At 53.7% G+C, this 13,864-nt stretch overlaps 1 protein-coding gene across 1 annotated transcript in view; it reads right to left on the bottom strand.

The window, feature by feature from the left end:
- Positions 1–855: 855 nt before the first annotated feature.
- The window catches only part of LOC134413400 (protein KRBA1-like), a 47,600-nt gene continuing 34,591 nt past the window's right edge, over positions 856–13,864 (bottom strand). The window contains exons 21-27 of the mRNA XM_063147583.1: positions 13,387–13,623; positions 12,340–12,654; positions 6,782–6,955; positions 5,097–5,207; positions 4,766–4,966; positions 3,170–3,319; positions 856–1,805 (exon numbers count right to left, since the gene is read on the bottom strand). Of these exons, the coding sequence (XP_063003653.1) occupies positions 856–1,805; positions 3,170–3,319; positions 4,766–4,966; positions 5,097–5,207; positions 6,782–6,955; positions 12,340–12,654; positions 13,387–13,623 (2,138 nt within the window). The remainder of the gene's footprint in view (positions 1,806–3,169; positions 3,320–4,765; positions 4,967–5,096; positions 5,208–6,781; positions 6,956–12,339; positions 12,655–13,386; positions 13,624–13,864) is intronic.

Genomic DNA, 13,864 nt, shown 5'->3' with positions numbered 1-13,864 from the left:
TCTCGGGGCATCCTAGCTTGGCTGTATGGTAGGGTTAAGGGCGGGTTTCTCAGCCCTAGAGATCGCAACGGGGCGCGCACGACATGGATTCAAGCGGGAGAGCAGTTGTAGGTCACAGCAGCTTCTTGAACTATGCCTGGAGTGTTACTGCGGCGCTGAGAGCCAGTTCCAGATGGGTTGGAATGATGGGAGTCGTAGTCAACACATCTGGAAGCGTGCCCGTTGGGGAAAGCTGTTGCCGGGACACCAGCTGCCGTGTCTTGCTCATCCCAGGGTAGCATCCATTACGGTTACACACACCCGTCAACATTACAAGCGCTGAGAACCTTCCTCGAGAAGTCTACACAGTAAGAAGAGGGCCGCTTCCATCTTCTCGCTCAGTGGAGGGGGTGAAAACACTGCTGACCCCCCCCCCCCCCAATCCTGACTTGAGCACAGAAAGCTCCGTGTCCCAAGGATTTTGTCGGGGTGGTGGTGCGGATATATGAAGACCAGGCAGGGACAAGAAGGGAACCTGCAGGATTCCTCAGAGAAGGTCCCAGAATTAGGGAGGGTGTTTCGAACGATGAGCCATCACCCACCCACTCCTCTCTGGAACAGACCCACCCAAGGGAGAGACCGGCTGCACCTACAACCCCAGTTCCTGGTGTGTGAAGGGGGATTGGGTGCAATTACTTGTGTCAACAGACATCAAGCCCAGGTGCCAGCGTCCACCAGCCTCACGGGCCTCTTCTGTCGCGTGTGTTTGTGTGTCGCTCCTGAATCCACTGAAAGGCCCAGGCCAGCTCAGTCAAAACCGATGCGGCTGCAAGAAACGAATCGCCTTTTCCCTCTCGGATCAGCCGTCCTGCAGCATCACGGCTTGTGTTGCTCACAGCTCCCTGCAGAACGGCACGCACCGTGATGCCCCGGGCCTGGTAATGGGTCTGTGTCCCAGCTTCCTGTCCCCGGTCCTTTAGAAGCTCTGCCTTCCTTCTGGCCCGCGAGGGGCCCAGAGTGGGCGAGAGGCTCCCGCGGTCCTTCAGCCCAGCCGTAGCAACCGGAGGAGTGCCGCGGGCCAAAGCACAGGTCTGCTACCCACCTGGTCCTCCGGAACGTCCCGAACGGGACCCGCCTACGTTGAGAGAGTGAGGAGCAGAAGTCCGGCAAAATGGTGACCTGCACGCTGGCGTAGCTGAGGGGCCGCGTGCGTGCCGCCTGCAAAATGGCCGCCTTGTCGGCAAAACGTAGCAGCCGGAACACCAGCGGGCGGGGCCTGCCGTTGGAATCCCAGGACGCGCCCCCGTGTACCCTGCGTGCGCTCTCGATCTCCAGGGCCGGGGCGTCTGGGGCCGAGCCCAGCATTGCCGGAAGAGCTCGCCGCAAGAAGGAGACGGCGTCGCTGCCCTCGACTCCTTCCGGCAAGCCCAGCAGGCGCAAGTTGTTGCGGCGGGAGCGGTTCTCTAGCGTGCGGCAGCGGCCTTCCACCCGCCTCACGTATTCGCTCAGGCTCCGGTTTTCCATGCGGAGGGCAGCCAGCTCGAGAACCCAGCTCCGGGCGTCCTGCTCCAGCCGGTCCATGTGACTCTGCAGCCGGGAGACGTCCCTGCAGATGGCGGTCATGTCCGTGGAAAGGCGTTCCAGCTTCGTGGACAGGAGAGGCCCCAGGTCGCCAAGCGCAGCCCTGCACTCCGGCGGCTTCCCATTCCCCCAAGTCAAGAGAGGTGAAGGCGGGTCCAGGCTGTGGCACCTTTTCTTGGGGAAGTTTCCTGACTCCACCTCACCTCGGGATTTGAACCCTGGGGCTGGGCCGTCATCGGCCCTCGCTGTAAGCAGAGGATAAGGAACATAAGAAATAGCTGCTAGGTCCTTCTTCCTCTCTACCGCAATCTGGGCTGCTTCAAAGTAACCCAGTTCTGAAAAAGATCTCCCTTTTCCTCAGCCTGAGAGTTAAACTTCCTATCCAGCCTAAAAGTCCCAGAAAACTCGCTCAATAGGTTTACACATTTTAGTTGGTCCTAATAATTTTTTTTCTAATTCTTCTTCCTTTTTAATAGACCCACACAGCAACCTACATTTTTTCCTAGAAGAGATTGATTGAGAGCTCCATCAGATGGGGGGAAGGAAATCGTGGTTCCCTACCGTTGCTTCTCCACCCCTGCTCCTGTCCCACAATACTTCCTCTTTCCTCCAGGAGAAGAAAGAGGAAGTAAACAAAGACCACGTGGCCCATTCAGGGGGCATTGTTGTCGTGATGCTTTTCCTGCACACAACAGGAAATGGCAACACATTCTGTTACCAAAAAATGGTCGGATTTTGGGGGGTCTATTTTGTCACAGGAAGAAGGCAAGAAGAAGCAGGAGGCAATACGGGAGGCAGACAGCGGCGTCTAAAGGACGCTTGAACATCCGTAAGTGGGCAGCAGCAAGCGTGCGATAAAACACTCGTCTGATGAACCCCTCTGTGATGTCTAGAATTACACCTAGCCTTCCCAGTCCCAAAGGAGTAGGGAGAATAAAATTTCACCGCAATAAAAGAAGTTACCCATCTTTTTTTTGTGACCCGCCCAGAGAGCTTTGGCTATTGGGCGGTATAAAAATGTAATAAATAAATAAATAAATTTTGGCATCACCCCAGTTCTGTGGCAAACCCACGCACGCATGAAGCTAGTATGCTTTAGGGTGGATTCCTGCACTGAGCAGGGGGTTGGACTCGATGGCCTTGGAGGCCCCTTCCAACTCTGCTATTCTATGATTCTATGATTCTAGTCCAGCCGGAAACCTCTTACACCACAAGGCTCCTGCACTTTTATGGAGGGGAGGGGGTTTATCCCAAGAACGCCCCTCCCCAGGCTTATGCTATTCTAGCTGGATGCTTGCATGCATGTCCCTGATTTTGCTAGTCCTGTGTATGGATTAGCCCGCTCGTCACGGGCCTGCACAAATCCTGCTCAGCCCCCTCTGCACCCAGCACCAGTTTTTGCACTTGGGCAGTACAGATGCTGGACAGAAAGCAGCCCCATTTTGCTTCTTCCCCAAGAAAAGGATTTGTACACAATATCCTTGAGCTGGACCCAACGGAGTCTCAGCAAGCAGCGTTACGACATTCAGGAACGCCCAAGCCAGTGGGCCGGAAACCTGGGCTGCCGCCCCTCAACCTTCCGGCTTCCAGTTCAGCCCTTCTGCCTCACCTGCCGCGAAGGCTCTTTTCATCCCACTCTTGGGCGAGGTGGAATCACTCCGTCTGGGAGCGCCAAACTTGAGCGCGGGCGACCTCCTGCTCAAGGCGCACGCGGCTCCGATCCCCACACCGCAGACAGGCGGGTTTCTGGAGGCAGCTCCTGATTGGAACAACAGAGCCACAACCTGTGGTTACGTGGGGCTGCCTTTGAAAACGGTCCGGAAGCTTCAGCTGGTACAAAACAGGGCAGCCCGTTTACTAACAGGGACTGGCTGGCGAGACCACATTACGCCAGTCCTTTTCCAGCTTCATTGGCTGCCAGTCCAGGTCCGGGCCCGATTCAAAGTGCTGGTATTGACATTTAAAGCCCTAAACGGTTTGGGGCCAAGTTATTTGAAGGAACGCCTCCTCCCATATGTACCTCCCTGGACATTAAGATCATCCACAGGGGTCCTTCTCCGTGAGCCCCTGCCAAAGAAAGTGAGGCAGGTGGCTACTAGGAGCAGGGCCTTCTCCGCTGTGGCACCCCGGCTGTGGAATGAGCTCCCCAGAGAGGTCCGCCTGGCACCTACTCTGTACTCCTTTCATCGCCAGCTAAAGACCTTTTTATTCTCTCAGTATTTTAACACTTAATTTTAACTTAAATTTAAATTTTACTGTTCTACCTTATATCTATTTTGCTGTGTGGTTTTATCCTGGTTTTGCTTTTTAAACTGTATTTTGTATTTGTGCTTTTAACATGTTGGTTGTTTTATTATGGTTTTAATTTTTGTGAACCGCCCAGAGAGCTTCAGCTATTGGGCGGTATAAAAATGTAATAAATAAATAAATAAATAAACCTGTGTTAACTGGAGTGAATCGGAGTCTTCAAAAAATGTTTTGATCAAAGCCAAACAGCAGCTGCGATAATAATAAGAGCCCTGATGCTGGATCAGACCAAAGTGTGTCCATCTAGTCCAGCACTCTGTTCACACAGTGGCCAGGCAGCCATCAGTTGGGGACCAACAAGGCAGGACATGGTGCAACAGCACCCTCCCACCCATGTTCCCCAGCAACTGGTGCACCCAGGCTTACTGCCTCGAATACTGGAGATATGCTGCATGCATTCAAATGACACCTGATGAAATTCCCTTTTCTGTGCAACTGTTAAAGATACAGGAGCCCAGTCCTCCTTTCCATAGGGTCACCCTACGCATTCTAGTGGTGGGTGTGGCCAAAGGGGCAGGGCCAAAAATACAAACCTATTTTAAAGCTCTTCCTGCCCGTAACTCAGTCTTGGGAGAGGCATTTCAAACTTTTAGAAATAGGGCAAAAGAAGGCCATCTGGGAAATTGCAGAGAGGCGGAGGCGGCCCCTGAGCCTGAGGTTCAACATCTCTGCTCAAAAGGAACAGAAGAGAACTCTCTAAGGGCAAGTTACAACGTACACCGGATAACAGCCATGGCTTCTTCCCTAAATGGTCACTGGGAAATGTATGTCTACAAGAGGCAGCGGAGACATCGCAAAACCACAGCTCCCAGGGGGAAGGAAAGAGTGGCCTTAGGGGCTTCCTCTGCTATCTACCTGGCCGTGCCTTAAGGTCGTCAGAAGAGGCCCTTCTCCGTACCTCTTCCATCACAGGAGCACATTTCACCTTTATGAAAGAGGGGGCCTTCTCTGGGGTGGCTCCCCAACTCCGGGATGGCCTCCCACGGGAGGTACACCTGGCCCCGGCGTGGCACTCTTTTCGGTGCCGGCTTGGCCACAAAGATCAGTCCAATGGGCAGATGCTCCCCTTGCTTTGACAGCGCAGTATCCCACGTTAGTCCTAGGTGGAACAGACCCATTGAAATGAATGAGATGCAAGTCAGTCACAACGTAAGTCAGACCCATTCATTTCAGTGGGTCTACTCTTCATGGGACAAATGCTGGATACTTAAGATACCACATCAGCTCACCTCCGGCATCCCCGCCAACCTCAGCGGGTGGGCTCCTCTTCACAGCCTCCCTCCGTGGGCTACCAGGGGAGACGGTGTTCATGGGCCTTTCCTTCAGACTGCTCCCCGGACCTGTTTGGACCACAGAGAGAAAGGCAGAACCACAGAGGTTTGGCTCAGGCGTGAGACTCACCCTTCTTCTCCCAGCTTCATCCGAGGTCCAACCCCAGAGGCTCATCTGAGGTCCAACCCCAGAGGCTCTTCTGAGGTCCAACCCCCTGAGGCTCATCCGAGGTCAACCCCGGAGGTTCATCTGAGGTCCAACCCCAGAGGCTCATCCGAGGTCAATCCTTCTCCCAGCCTCATCCAAGGTCCAACCCCAGAGGGTCATCTGAGGTCAATCCTTCTTCTCCCAGCCTCATCCAAGGTCCAACCCCAGAGACTCATCCGAGGTCCAACCCCGGAGGCTCATCCGAGGTCAACCCCGGAGGTTCATCCGAGGTCAACCCCGGAGGTTCATCCGAGGTCCAACCCCAGAGGCTCATCCGAGGTCAACCCCGGAGGTTCATCCGAGGTCAACCCCGGAGGCTCATCCGAGGTCAACCCCGGAGGTTCATCCGAGGTCCAACCCCAGAGGCTCATCCGAGGTCAACCCCGGAGGTTCATCCGAGGTCCAACCCCAGAGGCTCATCCGAAGTCCAACCCCAGAGGCTCATCCGAAGTCCAACCCCAGAGGTTCATCCGAGGTCCAACCCCAGAGGCTCATCCGAGGTCAACCCCGGAGGTTCATCCGAGGTCCAACCCCAGAGGCTCATCCGAGGTCCAACCCCGGAGGCTCATCCGAGGTCAACCCCGGAGGTTCATCCGAGGTCAACCCCGGAGGTTCATCCGAGGTCCAACCCCAGAGGCTCATCCGAGGTCAACCCCGGAGGTTCATCCGAGGTCAACCCCGGAGGCTCATCCGAGGTCAACCCCGGAGGTTCATCCGAGGTCCAACCCCAGAGGCTCATCCGAGGTCAACCCCGGAGGTTCATCCGAGGTCCAACCCCAGAGGCTCATCCGAAGTCCAACCCCAGAGGCTCATCCGAAGTCCAACCCCAGAGGTTCATCCGAGGTCCAACCCCAGAGGCTCATCCGAGGTCAACCCCGGAGGTTCATCCGAGGTCCAACCCCAGAGGCTCATCCGAGGTCAACCCCGGAGGTTCATCCGAGGTCCAACCCCGGAGGCTCATCCGAAGTCCAACCCCAGAGGCTCATCCGAAGTCCAACCCCAGAGGTTCATCCGAGGTCCAACCCCAGAGGCTCATCCGAGGTCAACCCCGGAGGTTCATCCGAGGTCAACCCCGGAGGTTCATCCGAGGTCCAACCCCAGAGGCTCATCCGAGGTCAACCCCGGAGGTTCATCCGAGGTCAACCCCGGAGGCTCATCCGAGGTCAACCCTGGAGGTTCATCCGAGGTCCAACCCCAGAGGCTCATCCGAGGTCAACCCCGGAGGTTCATCCGAGGTCCAACCCCAGAGGCTCATCCGAGGTCAACCCCGGAGGTTCATCCGAGGTCCAACCCCAGAGGCTCATCCGAAGTCCAACCCCAGAGGCTCATCCGAAGTCCAACCCCAGAGGTTCATCCGAGGTCCAACCCCAGAGGCTCATCCGAGATCAACCCTTCTTCTCCCAGCCTCATCCGAGGTCCAACCACAGAAGCTCACCTTCCTGGGACGCCCTTCCAGCATCAGGCTCCTCCTCCTCCTCCTCCCCGTGTTTGCGCCTCGGCTCCCCTTGCGCATTGCTGGCCGACGAGCTGCATGGACTGGGGCTCCTGGCCGTGATCTCCTTGAGGCACCTGAGCAGGCCCTGGAGGGGGCTACTCTCGGTCAGCCCCTCTGAGCAAAGGAAGGCAGCGACCCATGACTGGGTTGTCCAGGGAATCCAGGGAGCAAGAGCTGCCTTTGGAGCTCAAGGCCAACGGATCATGCACAGCAAATTATTTCAACAGACGCCACCTCCCTCCCTCCTTCCCAATTCCTCCTCAGAAGTTATCTTTTCTACATAACTTTTGGGTGTGCCCACTAAATCCTCTTTCTCATCCCAAATCCTTCAGGGAAGGCCCTGAACCCTCAACTAGAACCCTATTGGGTTGGCATGTCAACCACCCTTCTCCAATCTGGTGCTTTCCAGATGTGTTGGACTACAACTCCCAGCATTCCTGACCATTGGCCATGCTGACTGGGGCTGATGGGACTTGATAGGAGGGACCATAGCTCAGTGGTAGATTCCCCTGCTTTACATGCAGAAGGTCCCAGGTAGGGCTTGAAAATCTCCTGCCAGTCAGTGTCGACGATACTGGGCTAGTTGGACCAACGATTCCATCCATCTGCTGCCAGCCAGTGTCAACTATACTGGGCTATATGGACCAAGGATCTAACTCAGAATAAGGCAGCTTCCTGGGTTCTGATGATACTAGGCTGGGGAAAGGTTATAGGAGCCACCTTAAATGAGCAACTATCTAAGTCCAACTCCCCCAACCTGGTGCCTTCAGATGTTTTGGACCCCAACGACCTTCAGGCCCAATCGTCAGGAATGCTGGTCCAAAACACCTGGAGGGCACCCGCCTGGGGAGGGTGATCTAACTGATGCACCTTCATTGCTGGAATTAAATGCGCAAAAGAACAGCAATGGAAGAACCCCACAGCTCTGCGAGCTGCCACCATTTACTGAATTCACGGAGCAGCGGGACTCTGTGGTAGTTTGGGTCAGGGTCCCAAAACACTCCGGGATGTGGCGTGAGATATGGCGGGTCAGTCATAGAATCATAGAATCACAGAATAGAAGGGTTGGAAGGGGCCTACAAGGCCATCGAGTCCAACCCCCTGCTCAATGCAGGAATCCGCCCTAAAGCATCCCTGACAGAGGGTTGCCCAGCTGCCTCTTGAAGGCCTCTAGTGTGGAAGAGCCCACCACCTCCCTAGGTAACCGGTTCCATTGTCGTACTGCTCTAACAGTCAGGAAGTTTTTCCTGATGTCCAGCTGGAATCTGGCTTCCTTTAACTTGAGCCCGTTATTCCGTGTCCTGCACTCTGGGAGGATTGAGAAGAGATCCTGGCCCTCCTCTGTGTGACAACCTTTTAAGTATTTGAAGAGTGCTATCATGTCTCCCCTCCATCTTCTCTTCTCCAGGCTAAACATGCCCGTTTTTTTCAGTCTCTCTTCATAGGGCTTTGTTCATCCTGGTTGCCCTCCTCTGGACACACTCCTGCTTGTCTGCGTCCTTCTTGAATTGTGGAGCCCAGAACTGGACGCAATACTCCAGATGAGGCCTAACTGGGGCCGAATAGAGAGGAACCAGTACCTCACGTGATTTGGAAGCTATACTTCTATTAATGCAGCCCAAAATAGCATTGGCCTTTCTTGCAGCCACATCGCGCTGTTGGCTCCTATTCAGCTTGTGACCTACAACAATTCCAAAATCCTTCTTGTTTGTAGTACTGCTGAGCCAAGTCAGAATCCCCCTGGGCTCAAAACACCCCCCAGTTGTGCTTTAACCAAACAACTGGATTTATTATCGAAAGATACGGAACCTGCCATGGCAGCCAATTTAAAACAGAGGTGGGTGACTTCTAGCCCTTCAGATGTCACTGGACTGCAACTCCCATCAGCCCCAGCCAACGGTGATCACGGTAGCAATCCTGCTCCTTGATCCCTTTTTTAGCTAAGAGATGCTGCCAGCCTGGGAGTGAGGCCAGGATCGTTTGTGCGCAAAGCGGGGGCTCCCCCGCCAAGCCTTCTTACGAACACCCCGGAGTAAGAACGCCAGCTGAAGGGAGGCACCGGAGAAAGGAGAAACTGCAACGTTTCTTAATCCGTGGAGTTTGCAAGGATCAAAGACGCTCCTGGATTGTAAGAGAAGTGAGTGAATCTCTCCCACTTCTTTCATTTCAAGAGCCTCATTATGAGGCCTGTAAGGATGGGGTTAAATCATACAAAGAATGGCTGTTTTAAAATGTTAAAATGTTTTATTGTTATGATTTTTAGGAGTGGAACAGATAAGCGCCAGCTGTATGTGGGCGTTCTGGCACATCCTGGAACCGCTTGGGGCAAGGCCGATCGGCCTTGAGCGAAAATTAGCATCTCTGGGAAGGTGTGAACGATCCTCGCAAGGGAGGGGGGAAGGAGCAGGGGAAAGTTTCTATAAAGGATATGCTTTTGAAAAAGGGGTTTTTGTTCTGAGCTGGATGACCACATGGCTGGGTGAAGTATAGTTTGCAACTTAGTTATTTAGTTTGCTTAGACTGGGTTCTTATTGTATCCGCATGTTTTATCAGTTGAATGCTAATCTTGTATTTCCTACCCTTATCCTGAATAAATTTGGGCTTAACCCTCCAAACTGGGAGCTGTGTGCGTGTGTTCTTGGGATCTGTGCAAAATCCAGTGAAAAAGCCAGCTTTGCTGGGGCGTGCTTCCTTTACAAGGCCCACTGAATACATCCACTCCATTTCATCCTCACAACAACCACCCTGTGAGGTAGGCTGGGCTGAGAGTCTGTGACTGGCCCAAAGTCACCCAGTGGGTTTCCATGGCCAAGTGGGGACTAGAACCCGGATCTCCCGACTCCCAGCTCAACACTTTAGCCACTACACCACACTGGCCGATACATAGCCATTATGACAGTCCCCATAGCCACCCCCACCCCAAGGAGTCCAAAAATGCAGGCTGCTGTGTTGATCCATATCAGCACATCAGTTTAAGCAGTTTTCATCTTCACCAAGCGCTGGACTTCTATAAAGCCACTGGGCCTTAACGGCCCATTCAGGACCACGGCACCCCAAAATACTTTGCACCACAACCATCAAGTATTGTTGTGATGCAGTGGCTAAAGTGGTGCAGTGGCTAAAGTGTTGGACTGGGAATTGGGAGATCCCGGTTCTAGTCCTCACTCGGCCATGGAAACCCACTGGGTGTCTTTGGGCCAGTCACGGACTCTCAGCCCAACCCACCTCACAGGGTTGTTGTTGTGAGGATAAAGTGGAGAGAAGGAGGATTATGTACGCCGCCTTGGGTTCCTTGCAGGAAAAAAGGTCGGGATATAAATGTAATAATAAGAATAAGAATAAGAATAAGAAGAGGAAGAGGAAGAAGAAGAAGAAGAAGAAGAAGAAGAAGAAGAAGAAGAAGAAGAAGAAGAAGAAGAAGAAGAAGAAGAAGAAGAAGAAGAAGAAGAAGAAGAAGAAGAAGAAGAAGAAGAAGAAGAAGAAGAAGAAGAAGAAGAAGAAGAAGAAGAAGAAGAAGAAGAAGAAGAAGAAGAAGAAGAAGAAGAAGAAGAAGGGGCAAACCCACTTTCCCGCAGGTACTGTGAGGATGGCAGCAAAGTTCAAAAGGGACAGAGAAGCCCGAAGGAGGTGGCAGGTGATGTCGTTGGCCCTGCTCATGAACACGTCCCGGGGCTTCGACCCTGCGAGCCCCTGACTCCAGCACGCCACCACATATAGCTAAGGACGAAGTCCAGGGCAGTCTCCTCCTCCCTGAAAAGACGGGGACAGGGCCTTCTACACACACACCCCAATCCCTCCAAGCTCCCCTTCCCACGTCACTTCCGCTACGGCGGCGCTTCTCACCTCCTTCCATGGCGTCTGCGCTCGTCCGTGCGCCCCACTCCCTGTGTTCCGAGGTGCCCGGAGCATCGCTTGGGAGTGACTTGGGAGGGTGGGGATGAGGGGCAGGCGGGTTGCTTTCCGTGCCTTGGCGGTGGGAGCTGCTTGCGGCCGCTTTCCTTTGAGCTGCAGGAGGCAAACGGAGAGAAGGGGTGATCCCCGCAGCACGGTGCCAGGACTTAACTCTGCCCCCTCATCCCTTCGCTGTGCCCTGGAATGAGGGACGCAACTGGGGCGCAGAGCGGAGCCACACGGCCTGGCTTCCCTTATACTCTTAATGCTCCAGCTAGTCCGTGTTGATCCCGTCTCTCCCCGAGCCCAACAAAAGTGTTAGACATCTCATGGGCCAGGGAGGCTCAGTTGCGGTCAGCACCGCTCACCAGCATCACGGTGAGGCTGCGGGAGCTGAGCATCCAGGCGGCTCCACTCGGATGTCCTCCTGAAGGAGTCCTGGGCTGGCGTGTTGGAACGACCTGGGGTATCGGTTGGTGCTGTATATTTGGAAAGGCTCGGTGGATTCCGGACTGGGATGTTGTCTGCTGGAGTTACAACGAAAGGAAGACATTCTCATTCAGCACAGGCCTGAAGTCCTGCCCGCAGGTGAGGTCCCATCAGCTATTCTTGCAGGTCTCAGCTCTAGGCTGACGCTTCTCCGCATCAAAGGCAGAAGCCCTGAATGTTTGTATAGAATCATAGAATCATAGAATAGCAGAGTTGGAAAGGGCCTACAAGGCCATCGAGTCCAACCCCCTGCTCAGTGCAGGAATCCACCCTAAAGCATCCCTGACAGAGGGTTGTCCAGCTGCCTCTTCAAGGCCTCTAGTGTGGGAGAGCCCACCACATCCCTAGGTAACTGATTCCATTGTCGTACTGCTCTAACAGTCAGGAAGTTTTTCCTGCTGTCCAGCTGGAATCTGGCGTCCTTTAACTTGAGCCCGTTATTCCGTGTCCTGCTCTCTGGGAGGACACGGAACAACATGTAACGGAGGCTGGAACCCTCACCTCGCCCTTCTGCTACCAAAGCAGGGCAGGGCGCTCAGCTCCAAATAGCAAAAGGCTTGTCCACAGCGTCAATTCACTCGAGATTCCACAAAACCTGTACTAGATGTCAAGAAATACTTTTGTAAGCCGCCATGAGAGCCTTTTTTGGCTGAATGGCGGCATAAAAATCCTTAAATAAATAAATAATAAAAAAAGATCCCTTCTCTGATTGGTTTATGGGTCATTTCTAGAGTTTGAAATTGCACAGAATGCAGCAGAGAAAAGCCCTGATGATCCAGGGCCTCCTCTGTTGCCTGCATTTCCTCTTGGGACCAAGAAGACCCAACTCCGGGCCCTGCAAGAGTTTTCTTCTCCCAACTCCAATCAGCCCTAGGCCGCATAACCAATGGTGAAGGATCATGGGAGTTGTAGGCAAAAACTCCTGGAAGGCCACAAGTCACCTTGCCGTGCAGAGTTCAAAATTCACGGCAAGTGACCAAAGAAAAGGGAGTTTCAGTTTTGCCATTTCCAAGGGCAAGTTCTCAGCACCCTCCCACTGCCCTGGCCAGGGGCAGACAAGGCCCAGCCAGGCACCAGAGCAAACTCAGTGTTGTAAAAGCTACCTCAGGCTCACTTACTCGACGAATGCAATCCAGAAATCGCTGCCTCGGATTCCCCGGGTGTCACGTCCCGCTGGGTGTTGGCATTGGCAGGAAGAGGTACGTTGGAGCAGAGTAATGGGCTTGCGGCAATGTCCTTCAAGCAGTTTTCCAGGCCGCGGAGGGGGGAGGCAGGTGGCTCTTGGTTGCCCACTTCGACAAGCTGAGGCTCTTGCGCGGAAGGAACCCTCCTTCCCTCCTCTGAAGGAAGGCAAAGCGACGGACTCGGACTCCTCCCAGATTCCACCCCCTTCTGCCCCACAACTTCATCTGCCTCAGGTCCTTGGCACGTGTCTAGGAAGAGCAGAAATACACAAAAGCTCTTCATTTTCCCACTCTTCCTCCCCTCCAAGCCACAACTGCTTCTCTTTCATCAGCCCCTTCACTGTGAATATGAGATAGGCTCTGAGGTTCCCAGCCATGAAGACAATAGCATGTCACAGGCACCCCTGTGTCACTGCAGCCTAAGATTCCTAAACAATCCAGGCCCCTTTAAGAGAAAATGCCTCTCACTGTAGAGGTGGGGCCAACCAGCCTAAAAGAAGCCAAACTCCTACTTAAGGCTCTGTCACGGTCTGCTGCTTGGTGGAGCAACTTACAGACAAGCTTGTCTGCCATCCAGCCCCACTACTACTCAGAGCTCTCCGTGGTGTTTCCATGTTACTGTTCAAGAGAAACCTGACTTGCCCAAAACCCTTTGTAAAGCACTGATCAACAGTGAAACCCTGTAACCCAGACCTCAACAGTGTTCATTGCTAAGCTCTTGCCATGGCAGAACATATCTCACATCAAGACAGACCCATTGGGGAATTTTCTGAGGGGTTACCCATTGGCAGCATCTCCAGCTTCTCTCACCTGCTCCTCAAATTGCTGCCTCCTCAGCCCCCAACCCTGACTTCCCCTCCTGTGACAACCTGTAGCCTGCTGCACCCTTCAATGGATCAGACGCAACAGCACTTCCGAGTCCAACCTGCCATTCAGGACTGGTGGGTCCTGTTGTGTCTCCACCTAGCTCCTGAGACCCACCTTGGCTGCAGTCCCACCATGCCCCACTGCCAGGGCTCTGCTGGTCTCTCTCGGTTTCGCTGCAGCTGGAGGAAGAAGAGGAGACGCTCGGCGTGTTGAGGTAACTCGGCCTTTGGATGGGGATTTCCTTTAGACAGTTCATCAGTCTGTGGAGGGGAGACGTTTCCACGCCGTCTTCTGTGTTCACGGAACCGGAGACGCTCGTGGGACATTGCAGAAGACTGTCCACGGAAATGCCTAGCAAAAAGAGAAGGCAACCTCTGGAATTCTCTCCCCAAGGAGGTTAGACTGGCTCCTTCTTTGTTCTGTTTTGGGCCGGCTGTTAAGCCTGTTTTGTTCTACGTGGGCTTCTCAGTATTTTCAACGTATTAACGCTGCACTCTGTTTTCAAATTGTTTTAAAATAATGGTTAAACAGGTAAGATGTTTTAAGTTTTAATGGTAAGTCACCTCGGCAACCCTCTTTAAGCTAAAACGCA

Source organism: Elgaria multicarinata, chromosome 1, assembly GCF_023053635.1.
Source record: "Elgaria multicarinata webbii isolate HBS135686 ecotype San Diego chromosome 1, rElgMul1.1.pri, whole genome shotgun sequence".
Taxonomy (NCBI): domain Eukaryota; kingdom Metazoa; phylum Chordata; class Lepidosauria; order Squamata; family Anguidae; genus Elgaria; species Elgaria multicarinata.
This window is presented reverse-complemented; position numbering and strand designations above follow the sequence as displayed.